Source organism: Esox lucius, chromosome 23 (assembly GCF_011004845.1).
Source record: "Esox lucius isolate fEsoLuc1 chromosome 23, fEsoLuc1.pri, whole genome shotgun sequence".
Lineage (NCBI taxonomy): Eukaryota > Metazoa > Chordata > Actinopteri > Esociformes > Esocidae > Esox > Esox lucius.
Window position 1 is genome coordinate 12,083,905 of NC_047591.1, and position 25,463 is coordinate 12,109,367.

A 25,463-nucleotide genomic window follows, 5' to 3' on the forward strand; every position below is an offset into this window, starting at 1 on the left:
AGTGTACCAACACTCCAAATACTGAGAAATAATAAGGTAGCAAGACATGATTCATTCTACCGATGCTAGCGAACATCACAATGCACTGCTTGTAAACAGGGAGACGAGAGAGATCAAGAAACGTCAGGCATGGTCAGGTCAACCGAGGGACCACTGAATGAGCAAATTACTTAGGGTCAGTAGTAGAGGACTTGGTGGCACTATGTTAACATTCTGTGGCTATACATTCAGATTTTAGTTACAAAGCATGCTGAAGATTTCTGAATTTCAGACACTAGCGGAGCTTAACGTATCCCACAGGGACACATGCTATATGGACGGCTGATCACTGGGTTTGCTAGTGTCATGATTAAAATCAACCACGGTGTGATAGTTTCATCGACAACCCCGTTCCTTTAAAATAAATCCCTTGTGTAAATCCAGACTCTGACAGACATTCTAAAGGCCGTCATACAGTTAAACGAAAATGAATTGTGCAATAACAGTCGCTGTAAAGTTTACGCACATCCTCTGCAAAGTCTTCACATTTTGCTGCCTTATAAAGGCAATGCATTATCTACACTGCATACCCTACTTTTTCAAAGTTAAACAAGGATTATTGATAATGCCCCCTCTTTTATAAAAATAAATGAAAAGGTCTCAAGCTCTTTTTCCCGCTGAGAAATCAAACTACTCCAGGGAAAGGGTTTCCGTGACAGAAGGGCTTCTCTCAAATCTTTTACTTGGGTTTTTCTTGATATTTGTTCCGATTCTGATCAACTCTTTAGTGCCCATCGATGACAACCATACATACCCATAACATGATTCTGCCATCATATATATTGGGTTATGTTGTATTTAATGCAAAAAAAAAGTGAGGGCATTTGCCATAAATTATAAATGCCCTATAATCTAATTCAAAATTATTATTCAAAGCTGTTATGACTGCCAAACCTAACCCCCACCCCCCCAGGAAACAATGAGAAATCTGTCAATGTACCCTTTAGCCAGGCATTTTAAGGAAGCAAAATGTGAAGACTCACTAGCAGTTACTTCAGACTATCAGACAGCCATCTATTTTTAAGGCACTTGATGAACTGGAGTGACAGCAATGAACTGGAGTGACATGATGAAACTGGTAAAATGGCACTGTTCCTGTTTATCTGATGAACCCTTTCCCAGTCCCTTGTTTTCTTCCGTGTCCAGCCAAACTGCTGACATTTTTTTCAAGGTTACAATGCTGCAAACCCAGACCAGAGAAAATATAGTCTTCCCCTCAATTGCTTCCAGGTCATGGGTTTAACAGTAAATCAATCACACTGACTGGAGCAGTCGTTAGCACATAGTTCAGTCATTGTCCTCCAGTCTGGCGAGTGAACTGCTTGTGGGAATCAAGTCCCTCTGGCACCTCTGGTGGAAGGGAATACAAGGTCCTGGTTCATGGCTTTACATGCTTCCTCCGCTGGGCCGACATCAGATGACAGAGCTCCTGCATCTGTCCCGGCCAGGTGATGCCTGTCCCTCATCGAAAATACGACCTGTGATTGATGCCATTTACAAGAGTTCCTCCTTGAGCAAGACAGATGCATTCCTGGGTGACAGTGTTTCCAGATTTAGGTAGAGCCGTCCTCACTCTCCACATGCCACTTAAAAGGTCCTCCCAATGAATTCTGGGAGTTCAGTCAAGAAGAGGTTGAGAAGGAGGGTGGGGGGAGGAGGGCACAGGGGTGGGGAGGAGGTCGCTGAGGTACATAAGTGTTCCCTTTTTCACACACGCTCTGGGTTGACATCCTTGCTGACCCTCCGTCTGGGGAACAGCTTGCGCTTCAGTAGAATCAGCTGAGGCGACAAGGAGAAGAAGATTAATACATTAAGAGAAGCATAAGGAAAAGTATACTGTAACACAAAAAGAAGGAAGCGTCCTGACTATGTCAGCGTGTGGCATTCTGAAGAGTCAACTTTAAGTCCTGTAAAGTCATCAAATAAAGTTCCCCATTTAAACCGCTTTAACTAAAGCTTGAAACAATATACTGGAGATTTTAACAGCCCTCCGTCCAATTCTAAGACGCGGTTTTAAAAAGCACTTGATGCCTATGAAAAGAGGTGTGGGGAATGAAGGAGTGGAGCCTAAGATTGGGCTAGCATCCCCAAGGAGAGGGATGATACTTAGGGAAGACAAGACCGCTCCCTCAGATTCCTTCCTGTCCCAGTGGCCCAGTGCTCCGTGTGCATGTCCATTCCTTCACGGTCGCTCTTACCATTGACCTTTATTGGGATTACTGAAGAGGAAACCCGACCCGAATGCCTCAGATCTGACCGCACACAACGGGCGGCATGGTCTCCATCGCGACCATTCAGCCACCATTCTCTCCTCAGGGCCGGGTTTCCATTTAAACTTCAGTGATGTCATTACAGTCATTTCAAGTCTCAGCTGATGGCGAGGGATACATGACTATGTAGAGCTCCTTCTTATGAGAGCGGAGGCTAACTAAGTGATAAATCTCACATCGCCAGGCTACAAGTGCGCGGTTGATATTAGCGAGGCGAGACTAAATATACACAGTGTACGGTCCCACTGACCTGCTCAGCAAAGAAGGAGATGACAGTAAAGATCACCAGAGTCACCAGCACACAATGGGTCCAGAACTTCAGCTTGTCCCGATACACCCGCCTGCAACACAAATGATTGCACACAGTGAATGTAACTGAAACGCCACCAACGAACACGCCGACATGTCACTCCCTGAAAAGACAAGAGACCAGAAGTTGTTAGCACATCAGGTGATGAACGCGGGGACACCGCGCACACATTTTGATCCCGGTATCAAATCTTCGCTAGGATCCAGGGTGAAAGGTCAGGGTGAGGTATCCGTGGTCCCCGTGGGGAGGTCGCGGCCAGGATAATGGCGAAAGGGGGAGGAGAAGGCCGCGGGGTATCAGGAGGACAACATGACATCACCAGCAACCAGGGGACCGTTGACAACACTTGCCTGTCACTTCACTAACGGCCTTGTGATCCTACCGGCGGGTGTGTGTGTGTGTGTCTGTGTGTGTGTGTGTGTGCGTGTGTCTGTGTGTGTGTGTGTGCGTGTGTCTGTGTGTGTTTGAGAAAGAGAGAGTGTTTGTGTGTGGGAAGGTCTAACAACTCTTCCTGGAATGTCTGATCTAAAACTAGGTATTCTAAATTTAAAGTCTCACTCTCTGGATGAAGTCTTCCAGGCCTGGTGACCAGAACAGGATCCCACTCTGAACCCCTGGGATTCCCAGCCATCCACCTGTCGTGCCGAGGGCCCGAGGGGCTGACAGACAGCTAGTATCATTCTCTTGGAAAAAATGGAGGCACGTCTGTCTGACACGACCCCGATACAGTGACGGAATGTATCGGTCATGCATCTAGAATTTAGGACAGATAGTATAAGGCCGCTGTGTTGTGAGTGTATTCTGTTTCCATCCTGCCGTCATGTACTAGTATAGGGAGCAGGCACGAGTCGATGCAGTTCACATGGTCATGATGCGCTCCAGGAGTACGAACCACCAGAGCCCTACCATTCCTGAAGCTCTCCCATGTGGAGGAAACGGTTGCGGTATTCTCTGGGCAGCTCAAACTGGGAGGCCAGGGGAAACATGGACTCATAGAAGTCCCTCAGCACCGCCTTGACCGTCCCTGCGTCCTTGTGGCTGTGGTCAATGTTGTCATTCAGACAGATGAACTTCCTGTGAAGGAGCACAGCGATTTGGTCAAATCATGGTCAACAACCAAATGTACTAAGTATTCAAACGCAGTTGGAATAACTGGTGGATTTTAATTCAAGCACTAGGCTGGACATCTCCAGAAAGCACAAAGTGGTCCTCTCACCTAGGGTTCTTCCGGATGTCATCCAACTGGCCCACCACGTGTGATACGTTGGTCCGCACCATTTTAAATGCTATCTCCTCCTCGCCCATTATCTCAAACCTGGCAGAGTACAGACTTCCGTGTTTACTAGCATTTTATATAGGTTTGGGATGTCAGAGAAATTATAGATCAGTGGTCAGATGGAATGTGGATGATATGGATACTGGAATGAATGGTGATGCTGAAATAGGACCTAGACGATGACTGAGATATGGATGCTAATATGATGTAGAACACGGTGGATTATGGTGGATGATTGTGTTATGGGCAGATGGTGGTAATGTAGACTGAAAACCTGGTGGATGACAGTAGAGGAAAGACAGAGAAAGGGACTTACTTGTACTTGTTCTGGTCTCTGAAGGCCTTGTGGATACGTTCTGTAATGGCTTTACAGTGGACCACCAGACCTTTGGTGACAGGAGGCTGTGGGGTCAAATTTACTAGTCAGAGACCTCATATCTACTTGGATTTGGACCACTTCACAATATGTAATGACTAATGTGTACACCCGGAGACACAGCAGTACTCACCATGCTGGGGTCGTAGTATGCCTCCTGAGTAGGGCTAACAACATGAAGCTGGGTCAGGTTGGTGGGCAGCGACTTAGAACAGTTGATCAACATCTGCTCCAGACCAGTCAGATCCTTCGACACACACACAAACACATGAACCTCCCTTTACCACTGGGACCAGCATGAACACCGGCAGTACACCAGAGGTTTTACTCAGAGCAGGGATGCTGGTCTACGTAGACAGATGTCATGGACATTGGGGAGGGGGGGGGGGGATACCCACTGACCCAGAAATACCTACTGACCTGTAGATTAAGGGGCAGCTCATGGATGCGCGTGGCCAGCGTTCGTATCTCACGGTCGGACAGAACTCCAGAGTGGTCCGTGTCAATCTCGTCGAACACCTCCGAGACGTTGAGCTGCTGCAGCGCCGACATCAGGAAGTAGAAGTAGGAGAAGGCGAACTGCATATCCTCGGAGTGGCGCACCCGGTGCGACGATGTCAGGGCAAACTCCTCTGGAAATCTGAAAGGCAAACAGAAACATGTAATAACTGAAACGGTCTCTGGTTTGAATCCCATATCCGATGAGAAGAAAAATGCTGTGCTGAGCGTGGCACTTAATCCTAATTGCTCCGGGAAATTGCTTTGGATGACAGCATCTGTAAAATGACTGAAATGGAAATGAATGGGTTTGTCGTGTTTGTCAAACAAGCACTCGCAGCAGATCCTGTCCTGCTCCTAAACCAGCAGGCTACCGTTGCCCAGTGAGGATATCCTAGAGTGTGACATCACTTCCTGCTACTTACATGTCCTGGAGCTCCTGCATAACGAGCCTGTCGATCATGTGGGGCATGTGGGCGGGGACCTTGCGAGAGGTGAAGCCGAACTGGCCGTTGAGCAACTTGTTGACGTATCGAAGGGAGTCGGCGAAGGTGTCCTGCAGTCTCCTCCCGGCAGCGGTGCCATCCGCCTGGTATGCCAGCTCCCCCTGCAGACGCTCCTCCTCCTATAGAACCATGGGAAGACACATGAAGCAATAAGAAGACATCCAACTAAACATTCAGGCTAAAACGTTGTTCTGTATTCTCTCTCATAAAAAAATTATAATCTGACTACGACTACTGAACTAGACAGCTCCTGACCTATGTTTATACAACCCAACTTCCGCTCACCTCCAGCAGGTCCTGGAAGTACTTCCGTCTCTCCCAGGGCAGGAAGCCTCTGTCTGAGGAGGTGTAGTGTTGCAGCTTCCTGCCCAGAGGAACCCCCAAGCCCCCTTCTGCTCCCTCATCAAGTCCCTTGTCACCCCCCTTTGGGACACCATTGGCCTGCAGCTGCTGAGTTTGGCCGTCTGAGGCCTTGGCTTTGGACATGCTGGCCTTTAGAGTTCTCAGCAGCATGGAAGACGGGGGAGGTTTATCTGTGTTGCTGGTGTCCTGGGCTTTGACAGCTTTGGGAAACTCGCCATCCACCAGCACTGGGACGGAAGTTGTTGGAGGGTTGTGCGCTTTCTGTTGGTCAGCGTCTATGTTGGATAGACGCTGCAGCTCCTCTGCATCTTTAGACTTCTGTGCTTGCGGTTTAGACTCCACTGGCTGTGGGGCGTCTTGAAGCTTGTCCTGAGGTTTGACCTGTTCAGCTGGTACTGGTGGTAACCTTGCCACCTGATTGGCCAGAGCATTGTATGGCCCCAGTAGTGTAGCCTTGGTGAGGTTATAACCTTTCACAGTAATATCACCCACTAATAGCTTTTCCTCTAGCCTCTGAAGCGCACTCTGCACAGCTGGCGGTAGCAGGGACACATTCAGATCAGGCACTTTCACAACCGCCTCTTTCTCCCCAGGAGGCCTCTTCAAGACCCGGGGACCTCGTTTCTCCGGAGGGACATCCTCAAAATGGAACTCCGGTTCAGTGGGGGCGGTGGCGGGCTTGGCCTCTTTGGATCCATTTTCACGGAGCGGGTCGGTCACATTGGGCCGGGGGAGCTGGCGGGTGTCCACAGCCACGCTGAAGCTCAGCAGGACGTCCTTGTTGTCGAGTCCCTGGACGCTGAGGTTGTAGTGGACGACGGAGGCATTGTGACCCGAGTGGAGGAGCAGGTGGATCGTCTTCCACTTGTTGGCCACGGAGGTGTGGCGTACGGTGGGGTTGTCGCTGACCTGGGCCTCGGTCACCCGGCGTGCCAAGTCGGCAAAGCTGAAATAGGGTCTGGTCTCACCCACCGGCAGGGTGTACAAGGTCTGGTTCTTCAGCAGGGTCACCCGGTAGAGCTGGTTAAAGTGATCTACCAGACGTGATATATGAGACACTATATGATTAACGCCGCACCTTCATCTCGGTGGGGGAGGTAATGGGGCCATGAGTGTTGCCTGATCATGTGACGTGACTAGAAAAACCACCGGGCCCAGAGGGAAATAACAGCCCGTTTATCTGACACTCACCTTGGCCACAGTCGCCAACGTCAAAGCCACAGGAGAGGACATTGCACGCTTGGTCGCAGAACTTATCGGCCAGCCAGGAATTGGCACAGCCTTGGTTGCAGTAGGACACTCCCCCGATCCCACCTAGACCTCCTGCGAACTGCCAGGGCTGATTACCAGCTCCACCCACGCCCACACCACCCACCGCATAGCGGCTGCTGCCCCCTGCTCCTGGGATGAGACAGAAAAGATGAGAATAACTACAGAAGCTTGTGGAAAGGCTCTCCATCACTGATTTGTGACAAAACAAAGGGAAGAACAGAGAGGACTAGAGACAAGTGAGGAAATGGTCGGTTGAGGACTGATTATTACCCAGGCAGTCGCCGCCATCCCAGTCACAGGCGGAGTTGTTGCAGGCCTTGTCGCAGTAGCCATCTTTGATCCAGGAGCCTGGACAACCCTCAGCGCAGTTGGGGACAGGCCAGGTGAGATACACCTGCAGAGGGCAGATGAGGAAGAACACAGGTGAGGTACCGTAGGGATGTGCACACGTTACAATACAAAACCACAGCACCAGAACTAGAACCAAGTCTCATGCTGGCCAGATATGAAGTATTTAAATTTAACAATCAAATAAATCGAAAGTGAAACAAATGAAAAAGGACCTTCTGTCCTTTGGAATGACTGAAGAAGTCGTCGGGCCACACATCCTTCCCAAACATTACGTCGTCGTTGAGGTAGATGAACTTCTGAGACAGGCCAGGGATGCGATGGATGTGGGTCTCGATGGCCGGGGAACTGAAGGTAGGCAGGTGGGTGAGGTTCTGGAAGATATCCTACACAAGAGAAGAAGAAAAAAAAACAACATGGATATCTTGGATGCCTTCACGATCGGAGTTCAGAGGTCACTGTAACTGAACGGCCCATAATTGTCGGTGGTCTGGTGATGACAACATCAGCTTTACCTGGTGTGTTACCACAGAGACACGCGGGTTATCCAGGTTCAGCCAGGAGGGAATCTGCCCATTGGTCACGATGAAGACGTGTCGCACCCAGGGGGCGTGTTTCTCCACAGAGCGCAGCGAATACCGCAGCTCCTCGTTGTCCTCGAAGCGACTGGCCGAGACGTCTTCGTCCTGCTTGGACTAGAAGGACAACGAACCAAACACAGCGGGTCTAAGAGACATGCTTCATCGTGCCCTAAGAGGGACCCAGCGTTGACTGGATCTCCTCATGACTGTAGATGACAACAGATGAGGTTCACCATTCCAGGGGTTTAAATCACTTACTGATACCCAGAACACTATGAATGGACAGCAGGACCGCACAGCACAAGAGTAAATGCTCCCATCTAGGTTGACGTTGAAGGTTTTCAGTGAAACCGAGGCCAGGCGAGGGTTTACCTGTGTGATAGCAGTTAGGTCCCAGAACAGATAAGCAGGGCTGATGGCCAGCTCTTTTCCATCCAGGGTCAGGTTCTTTTTGGCCTGCTGGGTCAGATCAGTAAAGTCCTGGGGGCTGTTCAGATGGAGCAGGGCTATACTGGCCTCTGTGTATAGTTGGAACTATGGGATGGAAAAACAAACGCAAATGTCAGTGTGGCAAGAAGATTTGGGTGAAACGTTTAACTTCTTGGCATAGCAGCACCATGAGAAATGAAAAGAAGTGTCCGTCTCTATTTGGAGCCGAGGCCACAAAACTCTGCCAGGAATATTTTGATGAACCAATTCAGATTGAGTGGTCAAAGGTCACATGGCAGCTGAACTAAAGTCCATTACTGTGACTTTGGTTACAGCTCCTGTCCCCGGGAGGAATTCCGCGCAACAGGGATGACAGTGGGAGAGCCACCTCACGGTGGGAACAGCCAGGCCGCCGGGCTGAACGTCAGCTGGGCTTAACACCGCCACGCTGACCTATAACCTCTGGCCAGTTTAAAGGATGGGACAGATCAAAGCACAGGACCCATCATCGCCCGCCATTACTATAGCACTGTGAGCGATTGAGCTGGAGGAAGGAGGTGGACAAGCGAGTAGCAAGCGATTGGGGGGGGGGGGCTGTTGGAATATTCATGATGTGGTTTCAGTGTGGGAAACAGATGGAGGTGATTTTGAGCTTAGCTTTGGAATGCAAGGCATCGGCTCGGTACCCAGACAAGCCAGTCTGTGAATTCTCAGTCACTGCCTCTTCTAACCATCCATCTCCTTGCTCTTCTCATTAGTTCCTAGTTTTCCAGAACCCCCGAAACGTCCCATTCCAACGCCCCAGGAGCAACACATTTTTCCAATCCGAAGTCTCCGTCTCAGGCTTGTCATGTTATTCTGTGCTACCGTTTCTATATAAATCTCTAAGATGAGCCGGTGACAGCCAACTGGAAATCCTGTTTCCATTTTCACTGCCCACTGTTTTATAGGAGTCCGTTAACACACAGCTCTATGCGCCTGAGCGAGTGTGTCCACACAGACTGCCTGATGGACACCACACACCAAAACAAACACGTACCAGTAACAAAAGGACAATAATAAACGTGGAGATCACGGTCTGTATATAGCTTTACCGGAATGGTGTCGGCTATGCGGTAACATCAGCCTCATCTTCCACATCGGCGGCCTGTCAACACGACAGCGTTTGGTTGAAATATTGAAGGTCGTGTCACACTGGTTATCAGGAGCCAATGTCCAGAGTGCCCAGAATACCTAAACGTCAGAGGTTTTTCCTACCCCCGTCATTTGATTTCACAACTGTTCAAAAACATCAACCAAAGGTTTGTACTTACAAACCGCAAGCACAATAAAATCTTGAGCAGCATGCCCTTAAAGTAAAACACCTCAAGCCTACACGCACCCAAACTCAGCAGCCTAAACCAAATCTTCAGTGCAGCACAGGAGTTGAAAGAGACCCGATAAATAGTTTACCACATGTGAATACTTTGTTAATTGTTTAACATCCTGAGTAAGACATTACCAACGTGTTGAGTGAGGAAGAGACTTCCTGTCATCCTGTCACGGATCGATCATACTCAACGTCTCAAGAGTCAGCAGTTTCTGCCTTTCAGTTCTGGCAAAAGACACCTTTCATTTAACTTAATGAAATATTTCATCTAAAATAAAGAAAGATATTTAAATAAATGCATCGTTATTGCACATAACATTAATCGATAAGATTTAACGTATGGATTTCACATCACAAAAGTGTTCATGTAATGGCTTCATGGCTTTTCTGCTTACATTTCTTTGGTCTTTTAGCCTATTTTTGATCTATTCTGCCTTACAAACATTCTAATCTGGAATACATTGAAACAAGTTAGCTAAAAAATGAATGAAACAAAATGTGTCAATGACAACAAGCTAGCTAGACAGGAAAGCAAACACATACAATAAACACTAAGTCACAACTGGAGTTTTTTTAAGAAGGAAAGTGTGAGGAGATGATAGGGGTCACGAGGCAGCTTTCATCACCATTGTACTCACTCTAACACTGTCTATAAATACAGGCCATCTCTCATCAGTTTGTCTCATCACTCTCTCCCTCCAGTTCTCTCACTCACTGCATTCTGCTCATACCTCTTTCACAGAAACTGACGACAGCTCCATGAAGCTCACCGAAACCTGATTCCTGCATTGTCCCACCGACAGAAAGACCCCCAGTTCACACAGGACCCCACTGCTCTTGCTTACCTGAACCGCCTACCCACAGTGCTCTGATAAAATACATCTTCTTAATAGTTCTCTATTTTCCATACTTTTGTCAATGAATGGTCAGGTCTAAAACCAACACATAAAAGGGAATAAAGTGATTCAAAAAGTATTTTTAAATGTCTTGCCTGTGAACTCCCGTGCACAACATCCAATGCACCCGTTGCCCCATTTACAGACAATAACTGGTTGTGCACTATTTCCACAACCAAACACTATGCTGTTTATTAGTAATTCACACTGCAGTAGAATATGTTTTAAAGTATGAACTGGTTTCCAGTCCTGCTACAACATGTTAATTAGGGTTTAGGTCTGGGCTCTGACAAATTCACTCCAAAATGTCAAATCAATTGCATTTCAGCCAATAGACTTGCTTGTGTGTTTTAGTTCATTGTCTTCCTGCATCCCCAGGTGTGCTTCCCAGACATTCCTTTTTAGAATCTCCAATGTGTGTTATTCCTGGTTCTTTTAAAGACGGCACGTCTTTCTAGGTCATGGTGCAGTAGGGAGGCCCCAAAACATCACACAACCCACCTGACATTTGATATGGGATCAAGACAGTGGAATGCAGTGTTCGGTTTTCACCCGACAAAACAGGACCCATTTCACCAGAATGTCATAAAAGAAATACATCTTAAGTTTTGGAATGGCCTTGAAAAATGGCCAAACCTAAACTAAATAGTGTACCAGGACCTGAAACAAGCGGTTATCCCTAAAAAAAAAAAGCAAAACAACAAACATTTTTCACACAGGTTTGTAAAGTGTGTAAAACGCATGAATGGAGATGGAGTGAGTATGTGGAATACAATGATATACAAGACAGAAAGGAAGGTCAGTAAAATCTTGTTGACCTTTCAGTGTGCTGGCTGGCGCCACGCCACCATAAACAGTTGTTCTAATGTTAAACCCCCCTGGCCACGCCTCGTGATAGTGTTTCACCCTCATACTTGGCTACTATCATATGACCATCAACAAGAGAGACAGACAAAGAGAGAGCAAAAACAGAGAGAAGGAGAGACAGAGAGAGAGGGAGAGAGGAAAAGATCAAGAGAGAGACGGACAGAGAGCAACAGAGACAGAGAGAACGAGAAAGAGTGAGAGACAGAATGAGAGAACGAGAGACAGAGAGTGAAAGCAGGGGCGGGGAACAGGACTAGGATGGCTCACTGTAATTTGGGAGAATCTGCAGATTACGGACACTGTTAGGTTGCCTAACATCGTGGCTTCCTTTCTTTATTCCTAGTGTTTGAAATAAGAAGGTACTATATACATGTAGCTGTACCTGGATGTGGTGAGACAGGTTAACGATATGGTAGACAACACCATCACTGATCGTTTTCTATTATCTCAGAGTAATCCAGGGCTTGTTACTAGCATTCCACCTCCCGAAATATCTCAGACAGTTCTGATAAGAGAAAATTATTATATTTGGCCGCAGGATAGCCATGTGGTCAAGTGCCAGTTAACGAAAGTCAGTGGTTCAAATCTCCGAGCTGACAAGGTGAAAAACTCTGTTGTTCTGTCTCTGTGCCAGACAATTAACCCTGCTGCCAGGTTGTTGCAGTAAATAAGAATATTTTCTTAGTATACTTACCTGTAAATAAATCTGTGGCCAAACTAAAAATACACATTCTGGGGCTTAACTAAACAATTGTTCTATTTATCTATTATTTTTACAATAGAAAGTTTACAATAGAAACAAACCATAAATAAAGAGTAGGATTAATACTCTGGATTCTGTCAGATATTTGGAGAACCGCAATGGAGCTATGGAAACTATTTTCATTCATGCCAGGAAAATATTGATGATTCTAAGGTACATCAAGGGCGACATCTTGTGGCTATATTAAAAGTAGGTATATATTATATATGAGATTAATCCTGGAATTGTATGGGGGGGGGTTTCTCTGCATTTGTCATTAAACGTGTGAGAGTATGTTGGGTCCTATTTGTGCCTGGTTAAGAAACAACTTAATGTTGAAAGAACTTGTCCTTTCTCCTTAGTATTTTAAAAAGATGACTGTTAAAAATACAACCATTATAGTTTTTCTAAATCTCCTTTATTGTTCTTTAAGCTTGTGTTGAATAAAAAAAATTAAAAATTAAACAAAAGAAATAAACTAATTTGTCCCAGTAATAAAACAACATACTATATTAAATGTGTGAAACACTGCCCTCTAGTGGAGAAAGGGCACAGCACCCTGTCTAAAATAAAATAAGATTTGATTTAGCAACAGTTCTCCACATTGTTTTTTTATTCTGGTTTCATCTTACCTGTTTGATCTTGCCAGTAACAACAGATGGCAGTTTGACTCGGAGCTGCTCTGTCTCCTTGAAGGATGCTGGGAACCCACTGAGGTAGGCAAGACTATGCATGCGAACCAGACCTGGGGCTTCCTTATCTGTTGTCTACAGGGGGAACAACAGAAGAATATCACAATGTTAACCCACAGCAATGATAGGTCTGTGTCCGTCACCAATCCTGTGTCCGTCACAAATGTAAATTAAGACCGGTATATACATTTTGGGAACATGCTCAGTCATGTCATTGTTTTGGAATCAGTAAGGTCTTCAACTGTTTATTGCATTGCAATGTGCAAGACCGCAGAGTCCAGTGACTCACCAGGTAACATCTGGAGACAGAGCGCTTCAGAGCCTCACGGGACGCATCGGAATAGGCTTTATTGGCTAGAGGAGGGTGAGAGAAAGAGAGCATCACTATGGAACACTTCCCGAGGCATAACACCAAACCTAGTTGTACTGGGTGAATGTGTGTGAGAACACAACTTCAGTGTAAAGTAGTTCTGAGTGATGGCAACTATGCACGGACGTTGCTGCGATGACATTCTGTGTTCTCCCACTTAGTGGGCCGCAACACTGGAAATGGAAAGTGTCACGGGCCCACTTAGTGGCGCTAGTTTCAACGGCTTTTTACCGTCAGCCTGAGAGTGAAAGACGACCACGGACACGGACGTGGAGGGTTGGAGGGGCTTGGTCACTTGCAGCAGCTGCTTGGCAGTGGAGAAGGAGGGCGAGAGCGACGGCAGCTCCTTCAGAGTCACGTTGGCCGACAGAGCTGGGTCCAGGACCAGCATGGGCGCCAAGATACAATGAGACAACAAACATTCTGGCTTCCCCCTGCAAAACAGAAACGCAGATATTATTAGGACACAACGAGGTTAGAAACAGAGCAACAAGACGAAGAGTTCAGATCTAAAGTGTGTCCTTTCTTGTTGCAACAGCAAGACTACAAGTCTAAGCCACCCTCACTACTGCTATTAAGCCAGTATTAGTAGAACAGAGATTGTACCACTTGCACAACACTTCCTTTGTGCTCAGGCCGGATCTCACACCTCAATGACTGTGGTCAAAAGCTATTGTTGCAGAAACAAACCTTATATGAGAGATCTGAAAGAAATGTTGGTGCAGCGATTAAAATAGTAATATGAAAAAACCCACCCATCCCTAAAACGTTGTCTTTTTGTTGTTGATTCGTTTTACATATGTGGAGGCTAATGGTGTCTGGTACTGCGGCCAGACAACTCGATCTTTGAATCATCTGTCCAAACACATTGTCCCTGTTGTTTTGGTCCCATGTAGGTCAAGCTGGTACTGGACAGTTGACTCATGGACTTGAACAGTGACTGTGGCAACAGAGTCCTTCAGATTCCTTGATGACACCCTGGGATTCTTAGAAACTATCGGAGGTGATATCAAAACCCTCAATCTAACAACAGCTCATTAACATGTTTGGTCAAAAGCTTACACCTGAAGAGTTTAGAATTTAGATATCCATGTAATGAGTCGGTGTAAATATGTTTTAAGTAGGATGCATGGAGACATTGGTGTGTATATATATATATATATATATATATATATATAAGTATATTGTACTTTAAACAATGTGTAGGCAGGATGGCTAGGATTCAAACCTTCTCAGTCAGCCTAATGTATACTTTTCTGGGGGATATTAGACTTTGTAATGTGCTGCTATTATAATAACGTCTTAACAACAACCTTAGGTAAGGATGTACACAAGCACAGACAGTCTGCGCTGGCCAGCCCAGTACCTCCTCATCTGGCTACTCATCTCAAGTCCAGCCCCCTGGACAGCTGATGAAATGTGTTTTGCACAGCTGAAGAACGAATGGGCAAACAAAGCCACGGTGCTCATCAGGGTCTTGGACTGACCGCAGTAGCTCATTTCAGTGGGTGAATCCTAACCCTAACTACCAGTACACTGGGTAGTTGTGTTCTTTATGGATGAATCCCGGTTTCAACAGTACTGCGCAGATGGCAGACAGAGTATATGGAGCTGTGTGGGTGAGCGATTTGCTGACGTTAACAATGCAAACGGAGTGCCCCCATGGTGACACCAAGGTTACGATGTGGGTATAAACAACAAGCCACACACAACACACACCATTGGGTTTTACACTGTATTGTGCCAAATTATTTGTCACCATCCCCTCATGTTTCAGCACTGATTTCCTTATATGAACCATAACTAGGTAAAAATCCTTGGAATTGTTGCATGTGTTGTATATATTTTTGTTCTTTATAACTGATTATAGGCCTTGCTTTGATAAAACTGCCAGACACTGCTGGCAGAGCAATGTCAAGATAGTGCGTCTGCTGTTGTCACAGTATTGTTACTATACTGTAGTACACTAATGGTAATGACGAAATCCATGGTGGAGAAGAGGGGCAGTGTTTGATCGCACTCACCTGTCATTTGGCAATTCAGTGGGATCACTTGAATTGTTCCCCAACCGTTCCCTGTTGTGAGAAACAGACCAGGAAGTCAGTGAACTGATCTGTAATAGCATGGAATGGGCTGTGTTCAGTAAATGTGACCTTTGAGCTAATAGAAACCCCCCACTAGCAAGACTGGTTATTTACTTATTTGGCATTTCACTGTCAATTTATCTGGGTAAATGGGAATGATTCAATCATAGTAATGTGAATAGGTAAGCTTGGGCCCTTTCATTATGTGCTAAAGGCTTACCTCTCAGATCATTCCACAGAGCACAACCTTTTCTCTGCCAGGTGCATTTACCAAAACATGTTTGTCTTGCATTCATGTAATATAGTTTAGGTAGCCTGCGTGTGACGTATGCATTACCTCAGTGCTCTCTGTTCCTCCTCTAGTTGTTCTCTCACACCACGTAACTGCTTCATCAGGTCTACATCTGTGCCATTCACCCAGGTGTAAACCACATCTATGGGCATAGGCAGGCACAACCTACAGGGGTCCAACCCCACCCAGACAATGCAAATACGTTTTAATTAGTAGGCAGACAAATGCAACATTTGGAGTCCCGAATCCAGGCATTGAGAGGCTGATTATAGTCTGGGCAGGAGGATGGGTTTCTCACCTAGTCTGGAATGATTTCCCAGCTACATTGTCTCTATAGGAGTCAAACAGCACATGATACTGATCCCGACTCCACTCCACCACTACCTACATGCAGAAGGGGGCAATATGACCACTATATTACCACTGAATGTACAGCGTACTTCAACAAAATCAGGCAAAACTGTCAGCGGCTACATTAATTCGCTTCAAGACAGAAACAGACATGTATTCTGCTGCTGTTACAGCAGCAGCCAACTGCAGTACAGTAGCTAGCTACGCTACTTACTTCTCCAAACTGAAAGGCAGAGACGATCATAAGGACTATGCCTCCAAAGCAGAGGTACAGTCCATAGCGGTGGGACAGACAGGTGTAGGTCTGTCTCTGCAGGAGTTTGAGTACTGAATTGATTATCACCATGGTTCTCCTTTGCAACCCATATCTCTTCAGTCTTTCACTGAAGATGTAGGAGCCTACCGGAGTTAAAATAAACACTACAAAACCAACCGATGTCTTCTTTGTCACCTGACAGCTAGCAGAAAATGTCGAAACGCATGACCAAACATTGCATTTCCTTCTTGGTGATGACGCGCCTTGTTTGTCTCAAAATAATGTTTCAAGTGCAGCTTTTTTAAACACATGTATACATCGCCCTCTATTGACTAGGAGGACTCACTTTTATTAAAAAAAAAAGTTACTGTTCATGGTCCTGAGAAGTGAAATCATAACGTACGTTTTAGAGACACGTTCTAATGATTATTATGCCCTCCTGGTCAGCTTGGGACGCCCCAGACCACCTAACTGGGTCAGCTCATTTTGCATGATGAGTGGCACAGTTCGGTGCTTTTTGTTAAGAATTCATGACAGATGTACTGATGTGCTAACCTTCCCAACTACGGTACACATACCTTCGATCCAGAACATCCCAAAAATGTATTTTGAGTATGCAGGCCATGGCCATGGAAAAATTACAATTTTAAGCTTCCTCGAACTGTTTATAGATTTGTGCCTTTATGTGCAGGTACATGGGTTGGACGTCCAGCTCATTCTCTTTAACAAAGTTGGAGGTGGCTTATGTTAGAGAAATAGCATGAAATGTACATTTCTACAGTCAGAGCGCCAGTTGCACACTCCATCAAACCGTGATACGTCTGTGGTATAGTTCTGCACGTTTTAGATTACATTTTATTAGGAGCACCTGTGAAATTATCATATTGTTTAATCCGTTTCTTGATATGCCACACCTGTTGGGTGGATGGATTATCTTGGCAAATTAGTTCACCAAATTTGAGATTAATTATGTTTTTGGAGATATGGAAAATGTCAGGGATCTTTCGTTTCAGCTCACATTACCTAACCCATACCCTTTAAAAATATAAATATAAAGTAATTTTTCAAAAGAGATCTGCATTTAGTACTTTGTGCCAATATAACAGCCCTGACTCCTATCCTATAATGTTAACATATACAGTATATAGATGTACTGTTTTACATTATTTTCACTAAATTTTATGATTTCCTCAGTATACAGATCTTGGCCAAAAAAGCCTGTAGCACTGTCAAAGTCGCCATTGACCTCTGAAGCTTGATCTGATCTGTCTCATAATTGCTCATCCATCCAGGGTGGAGGAACATTTGATCTAGGTAGGGTCTTGGTGGTGCCATCTTTCACTTAATTAGTATCATCTTAATGGGGCTCCAAGGTACATACAAAGCCTTTTAAATATTTTTGTACATATCTCCTGAGCGCTGTACCTGAGCGCTAATTTAGAAATATTAGTAAGGGGAAGACGACTTTTCCCATTATAATATGTCAAATAATACTTACAGTGGGGAGAACAAGTATTTGATACACTGCCAATTTTGCAGGTTTTGCTTCTTACAAACATCAACTATGAGAGACGGAATCTAAAACAAAAATCCAGAAAATCACATTGTATGATTTTTAAATAATTAATTTGCAAGACATAAGTATTTGATCACCTACCAACCAGCCCTCCTGTTATACACTCATTACCTGTATTAATTGCACCTGTTTGAACTCGTTACCTGTATAAAAGACACCTTTCCCCACACTCAATCAAACAGAAACCAACCTCTCCACCAAGACCAAGACCAAGACCAAGACCAAGACCAAGACCAAGACCAAGACCAAGACCAAGACCAAGACCAAGACCAAGACCAAGACCAAGACCAAGACCAAGACCAGGACCAGGACCAGGACCAGGACCAGGACCAGGACCAGAGAGCTGTGTAAGGACATCAGGGATAAAATTGTTGACCTGCACAAGGCTGGGATGGGCTACAGGACAATAGGCAAGCAGCTTGGTGTGAAGGCAACAACTGTTGGTGCAATTATTAGAAAATGGAAGAAGTTCAAAATGACAGTCAATCTCCCTCGGTCTGGGGCTCCATGCAAGATCTCACCTCAATGATCATGATGAAGGTGAGGGACTACCAGAACTACATGGCAGGACCTGGTCAATGACCTGAAGAGAGCTGGGACCACAGTCTCAAAGAAAACCATTAGAAACACACTACGCCGTCATGGATTAAAATCCTGCGGCGCACACAAGGTCCCCCTCCTCAAGCCAGCGCATGTCTAGGCCCATCTGAAGTTTGCTAGTGACCATCTGGATGATCCAGAGGAGGAATGGGAGAAGGTCATGTGGTCTGATGAGACAAAAATTTAGCTTTTTGGTCTAAACTCCACTCACTGTGTTTGGAGGAAGAAGAAGGATGAGTACAACCCCAAGAACACCCCAACAGTGAAGCATGGAGGTAGAAACATCATTCTTTGGGGATGCTTTTCTACAAAGGGGACAGGACTACTGCACCGTATTGAGGGGAGGATGGATGGGGCCATGTATCGCGAGATCTTGGCCAACAACCTCCTTCCCTCAGTAAGAACATTGAAGATGGGTCGTGGCTGGGTCTTCCAGCATGACAACGACCCGGAACACACAGCCAGGGCAACTAAGGAGTGGCTCCGTTAGAAGCATCTCAAGGTCCCGGAGTGGCCTAGCCAGTCTCCAGACCTGAACCCAATAGAAAATCTTTGGAGGGAGCTGCAAGTCCGTATTGCCCAGTGACAGCCCCGAAACATGTGGGATCTGGAGAAGGTCTGTATGGAGGAGTGGGGCCAAAATCCCTGCTGCAGTGTATGCAAACCTGGTCAAGAACTACAGGAAACGTATGATCTCTGTAATTGCGAACAAAGGTTTCTGTACCAAATATTAAGTTCTGCTTTTCTGATGTATCAAATACTTATGTCATGCCATAAAATGCTAAATAAATGTGATTTTCTGTATTTTTGTTTTAGATTCCGTCACTCTATGTACCCATTTAAAATTACAGATTTCTACATGCTTTGTAAGTGGGAAAACCTGAAAAATCGGCAGTGTATCAAATACTTGTTATCCCCACTGTATATAGAACTTGTTAGAAGTGAGGGGAGGGAAATCCTGATTAAAATGCATGAAACAGAGACTGGCCATGGGCACTGTAGACGTAACTGTATTTTTTTTCACATGCGGAAATAATCGGAAGAACACCGAACTTCAGCCTATATACACATTTTACTGCACTAATGTTCAAACTTGCCTGGAGCATGTGACTGCAGTTCATAAAAAGAGATGCCACGCACACTTGTCTTATAGTCTATGTTCAACCTTAGAACTCCTTCAAATCTCAATCGAGGGATATTGATTTTTATATTGAATTTAACCTGACTGTATCTGCATCCCTCTTTTCTGCTAAAATCTTGCGCGCATGGTCGTTCTGGTTGCGTGGTAACTTCGTTATTGCTTATGTTTTGGTTCATGGAGGGAACGTGCCTTTTACCAACTTTTTTGGTGATTTGGTCATCCAGTACGTTTATTGTTTCATACCTTATTGCACTGTTCAAACATGATGTGGATATTATCTTTCCCTATATAAGGTAAGTACGAGAATCTAAACTAAAATCGAAATGTTTAACTTTTTTAATAACCGTAATAATATGTTTCAACGTGAACAGTATACATGCTCATTAATTGTAGGCTACTCTTCAAAACCAGTAATTATCATCGGATATCATAGCACTTTGCGACAAAAATCAGTTTCGTTTTCACAGTTCTTTGTTAGCTTGGCCGGTCTCCACGTCCCAGCTGTGAACTGCAGCTATAGTATCCGCTTTTGAACTTGACCTACTCGATTATTTTCAACCGGAAGGATCTGTTTTTTGTTCCTTTAGGGGAACACGTCTACAAATGATAAATTAAGTATGCGTAGATAATTAATTTATATTTTAAGGACCCTTTTTATATTGCCTTAATGATGAAAGCTTCTTATGTAAAACCTCATTTATTTATTTAACCTTTACAGTTGTGCTCATAAGTTTGCATACCCTGGGAGAAATTGTGACATTTTGGCATTGGTTTTGAAAATATGACTGATCATGCAAAAAAACCTGTATTTTATTTAAAGATATTGATCATATGAAGCTATTTATTATCACAGTTGTTTGGCTCCTTTTTAAATAATGATAACAGAAATCACCCAAATGGCCCTGATCAAAAGTTTACATACCCTTGAATGTTTGGCCTTGTTACAGACACACAATGTGACACACACAGGTGAAAATGGCCAAGATGGAAAAGGATATCAAAAGCCCTGCAAATGCCAGTCAGTACTGTTAAGTCACTTATTAAGAAGTGGAACATTTGGGGATCTCTTTATAGCCAAGGTCAGGTAGACCAAGAAAGATTTGAGCCAAAACTGACAGAAGACCTCAGGAAAAATACAGACTGCTCTGGAAAAAGACGGTGTGGTTGTTTCAAGGAATTTGCATTCTTCTGCACGAAAGCTGCACATGGGATGCTCTTGGACGTTCCAGCATGACAATGACCCTAAGCACAAGGCCAAGTTGACCCTCCAGTGGTTAGAGAGGAAAAAGATGAAGGTTCTGGAGTGGCCATCACAGTCCCCTGACCTTAATATCATTGAGCCACTCTGGGGAGATCTCAAACGTGCGGTTCATGATGACCAAAGACTTTGTATGAACTGGAGGCATTTTGCCAAGACGATTGGCAATACCACCTGCAAGAATTCGGGGCCTCATAGACAACTATTAAAAAAATAGTGCACACTCTCATTGATGCTAAAGGGGGCAATACACAGTATTAAGAACTAAGGGTGTGCAGACTTTTGAACAGGGGTCAGTTAATTTTTTTCTTTGTTCCCATGTTTTGTTTTATGATAGTTCCATTCTATAATGACCTACAGTTGAATGTGAATCCCATAAGGAATAAAAGATGTGTTTTGCCTGCTCACTCATGTTTTCTTTACAAATGGTACATACAGTATATTACAAATTCTATAAGGCAGGGGTGTCAAACCGGTTCCACGGAGGGCCGAGTGTCTGCAGGTCTTTGGGTTTTCCTTTAAATTGGTTCCCAGGTCAGACCTGAACAACCAGGTGGGGATAGAAATTAACCAATTAGTGAACTAATTAATCAATCAAGTACAAGGTGAGAGCGAAAACCTGCAGACACTCGGCCCTCCGTGGAACCGGTTTGACACCTGTGCTATAAGGGTATGCAAACTTTTGAGCACAACTGTATGTTAAAAAGGGGATTCATTGGTTGAGGCTGAGCTATTGCCAGGATGCTCTGCATTTTCTTCAGATTTGTTTGCCATCGACTGGCTTGGGGTGATAACTAATAAAATTGAAAATCCAGATTCTATTGTGTTATACCAATAGTTAAATTTAATCACCAATAGTTAATTTAATCACAAGTAAAATCACTGTCAGCTGTTCTGTGTGTAATGTACTACATGCATGTATAATGTATTGTTTAAGTTAAATCCAGTTTATGTATCCCATCATGTTTGCAGGAGGACCTTCTATTAGTTTATTTTATTCCACTTATTGATTTTAAGTCTGACTGGATGGTTGCTGAACACAATGACATGTTTTTAAACCTGCTCACTGTTAAAGCCATTCCTTGGCATATTTTTAATACTTTATTGACAGGAGAGTAGGATTGCTGGGCTAAGGAGACAGGTACATGTAGGACGAAAGCTATGAATGGCACATACAGTCAGCCAAGCCAGGGCTCAAAAGGAGTTACCAAGGGACAGGAGTGGTCCGGAGTTGGGAGCTTAGGCCACCACACCATAAACCTATGCATGATAATAGCTCTAATCTAGTGTTTTGATGTTCTGCTTTGTCTCACGTTTTACTATGTTTACTGCATTCTTGGTCAGAGCTTACCTGAAAAAGGAATACACATTTTAAGTTGACCTCTGGTTAAATAAAGGATATATACAAAAAGTATAATTTAAAATGACCTCTGTCAGAAACGCCATTAATACACATAGTATATTAACCTTGAACTGTGTTTTTCTTCAGCGACACTGGGGCTAAACCGCCCGAGAGCTGTATCTTTGGCTTGATGACGATCATAACTGTATTTGCAGGTGAGCACTGAAAGACGGTAATCTCATGAATGGATTTTTTGTCCGGGCTTAAGCAACCCCATGGTATTTCCCAAATCAGACACTGTGCCAGAGGTTTTTCAACTCACTTCCACATTATGAGAAAATGAAAGCAGAAACGCATTGTTTCACAGGTCTGAGATCAATCGTAGGATATTGCCATTGAGTGAATACGACGTTTCACTTCTCATATTTGTCTTTTTCATTCCATGACAAAAAAAGAACAAATATTAAGACCAGTTTTACAGATGCCTAAAGCCTGTACTTAGCTTTCAGTTTAAAGGTGAAGAATGTAATAAAACAAAATAATGAATGTGCCATGCCAAATCCTATAGGTATTGCCACAATGTTTGCCAGATACAAGTTTGTGGAGGAGCTAATTGAAAATTCAGTTGGAGTGTCACCCAACCTGAACAAGGCTGCTTTCTGGATTGGAAACCTCTCTTGTTTGGGAATGTGTTTAGTTGCTACTTTCCAGGTAGGTTGTCACATCATTATATACTCATATGTAACTGTGAGCTTCTATTTTGAGATGTCTTCCGATTAAGAGGTGAATTTGCAATCACAAAAAGGGGTCCCCAGACCCTAAATGTTTGAGCCATTCCTTTAATGAAATCATTCCCTGGTCCAACGCGAGGGAAAATCATAACCATAAGACCAAGAGGACATTTTCTTGGGTGGACCATGAGCGACTCACGTCCATAACCTTCACCCCACTTTGACTTAGACACAACGGATCCAGCTTCATAATGGACACCATGCTAGGCCTTCACATGTCTGTAACCAACCATGACTGATTCATGACTGCTACAATGTAACGGACAGCAAAAGTACCCGTATCTACCAGAAAAAGGATTTGCCATTGTCCTTGCGGTTGGACCTACAAAAAGGGAGGTAACCTTATCAGGTGACTGGGACCTACATTCACACCCCTTTTATTTTCCACACGAGACCACCCTGACTGTTCACAAAACTGCATTCTTACCACTTTACCCAAACTAGATACAGCGTGGCCAATCCCCTACCCAGGGACAACCATTGACAGCAATCCCGTTTCACCCCTTCTCTTGAAGAAGACTATGGTGTGGGATCCCTCAGCATGACATCCAGCCATGCAACGTCTGGGCACCAGGGAAACAGTAGTCTTCTGAGTTGCTTTGAGGGAGGCAGACAGCCTAGTGGTTGGAGCGTCTGACCAGCAATTAACAGGTTGCTAGATTAAATCAGGTATCTTACATACACAGAAGGACTTGCTGTCATTGAAAGAACCATGAATTCTGCTTTGAATCAGATAATTCCAAAAAGGAAATCGGCCGAGTCACCCGTGAACAGAATAGGAAGCACAGACCTGGAACAAGCAGGACATGGAACAAGCAGGATGTAGAACAAGCAGGACCTGGAACAAGCAGGACCTGGAACAAGCATGTGATGCTCAAAAACATACACATAACAGAGTTAAAGCAGTTCTGCTAGCAAGAGTGGATCAAATTATACAAAAAAAAAATTTAATTTAAAATATGAAAATAAAATATTGCATGTCAAAATAAGACTAGGGAGAATTTTCATACAAAAAAAATGAAGAGACCACCGCACCTTTTTCTTTCCTTTCCAAAAAAGTCGAAAAGGAAGGTTTTGAGTGAGGAACAGAAGGGTTAAAATTCAGAGACCACTGCAAATTGTTCCTCACTCAAAACCTTCCGTTTCAACTTTTTTGGAAAGGAAAAAAAAAGGTGCAGTGGTCTCTTCATTTTTTCCGGAGCTGTATGTGTAATCATTTTGTGTTATTTGTTCACTCAGGATCCCTTTAATCTAATATCAGTTTTTGAATGAAGATCTGATAACATTTCCCCTTTTTTTTCAGGAGACAACAATCACGGTCGTACATGATATAGGTGCCGTCCTCTTCTTTGTTACGGGTGTGTTGTATACCATCCTCCAATCCATAATTTCTTACATGGCCTACCCCTGTGGATGCTCGTTGGCCTTGTGTCGTATCCGCACAGCGATCGCAGCTATCGCCTTCCTGGCCGCTTTGCCCAGTATCCTTAAAATCAAATAGTGACTAAATAATTAGAATCTTAAGTGGTCATTGTTTTATGAACCGAATATCTCCTTAATTGTTTATCCAGCTTTTATCTGTGCTTTCTTTGTAACACAAACCAAACTTCATAGAACTACAGAAGACAAGGTACAGTACGAACATTTCTTTACAGAGGACCCAATGCCCAAAACAAAGATGGAGCATTCTGGATCTATACAGGCAAGATAATATATGTGTCTATGTCATTACAGGACTATATATACCATCTAGTGAGTGCTGTGTTTGAGTGGATCATGGCGTTTAGCTTCATTTTCTACTTCTTCACCTACATCCAGGAATTTCAAGTGAGTTTTCTGACACCACACTGTTGAGGGTATAGAGCTCCTTTTCTCTGACTTATTTTGACTTTTTTTTATTTCTCTTATTGTTTCTTCCAGAAATTCAATCTGAAGCTCCGAATCGAGTTTGTGGATTATTCCTGACCAGGCTGCAATATTTCCTTTTTAATCTTAGTATTAACTAAATCAAAAGTGTTTTTCTACTTTTATAAAGTAAATTTGAAAGATATTATTGTATGGATGATATAATTTCTTTCTTTATACTATGCATAGTTCAACATGGCCTGTCTTGTGACCTATTGTGGTCTCGAAACACGTCAACCAATGCAAGTATGGCTTTCTGCTATTCCAGCCCAATATCTTCCCCCAGCTCCTTCCTTTCCTGTCAGTCATTCACTGTCCTTTTATGTAGCAATAACCTGGGAATGGCCTTTTAACCACAACACACATCTTCTGATAAACTATTTAGAGAAGTGGTTAAGAAATCACCAGAGATAATGCATGACTGTCAGCCACGTGATGCCTAGATCAGAACTGACAAGAAATCACAATATGATGAAAAAAAGGAATGACACATTAGCAGCTTGAGAACAGAGGCTGTTGAAATACGTACTCCAAGTTCAATTGATTTAGTAATTAGAATGTACGTTAGGTATTTATTATCTTGTTGGTATTTTGCTGAAGGAAATTGTTGTTTCACAAGATACTGAGGAAGCACACCCATGGTATACCAGTGTAGTAAAAAGG

At 44.2% G+C, this 25,463-nt stretch overlaps 2 protein-coding genes across 3 annotated transcripts; one reads left to right on the top strand and one right to left on the bottom strand.

The window, feature by feature from the left end:
- Positions 1 to 821: 821 nt before the first annotated feature.
- On the bottom strand, positions 822 to 16,432 carry gnptab (N-acetylglucosamine-1-phosphate transferase subunits alpha and beta). 2 transcript variants are annotated; one of them, XM_010903844.3, is made up of 21 exons: positions 16,146 to 16,432; positions 15,879 to 15,964; positions 15,626 to 15,745; positions 15,229 to 15,279; positions 13,436 to 13,638; positions 13,124 to 13,188; positions 12,775 to 12,909; positions 8,212 to 8,373; positions 7,774 to 7,953; positions 7,474 to 7,644; positions 7,181 to 7,304; positions 6,830 to 7,036; positions 5,561 to 6,672; positions 5,195 to 5,394; positions 4,692 to 4,911; positions 4,405 to 4,518; positions 4,212 to 4,297; positions 3,836 to 3,934; positions 3,526 to 3,693; positions 2,560 to 2,650; positions 822 to 1,818 (listed from the first exon to the last, which is right to left on the bottom strand). In XM_010903844.3, exons 1-21 carry the CDS (start codon positions 16,275 to 16,277, stop codon positions 1,747 to 1,749), a joined length of 3,798 nt encoding a protein of 1,265 aa, XP_010902146.2. In that variant the 5' UTR covers positions 16,278 to 16,432; the 3' UTR covers positions 822 to 1,746. The 2 variants fall into 2 exon arrangements, with proteins under 2 accessions (XP_010902146.2, XP_010902145.2); XM_010903843.3 differs by having other exon boundaries at positions 6,830 to 7,039.
- A 2,998-nt stretch (positions 16,433 to 19,430) lies between these two features.
- On the top strand, positions 19,431 to 24,944 carry dram1 (DNA-damage regulated autophagy modulator 1). Its single transcript, NM_001303660.1, is given in 7 exon segments — positions 19,431 to 19,797; positions 22,252 to 22,319; positions 22,673 to 22,815; positions 24,199 to 24,376; positions 24,467 to 24,525; positions 24,630 to 24,722; positions 24,816 to 24,944. Coding segments are annotated over 7 exon segments (717 nt in total). The 5' UTR covers positions 19,431 to 19,666; the 3' UTR covers positions 24,861 to 24,944.
- The last annotated feature ends 519 nt before the right edge of the window (positions 24,945 to 25,463 follow it).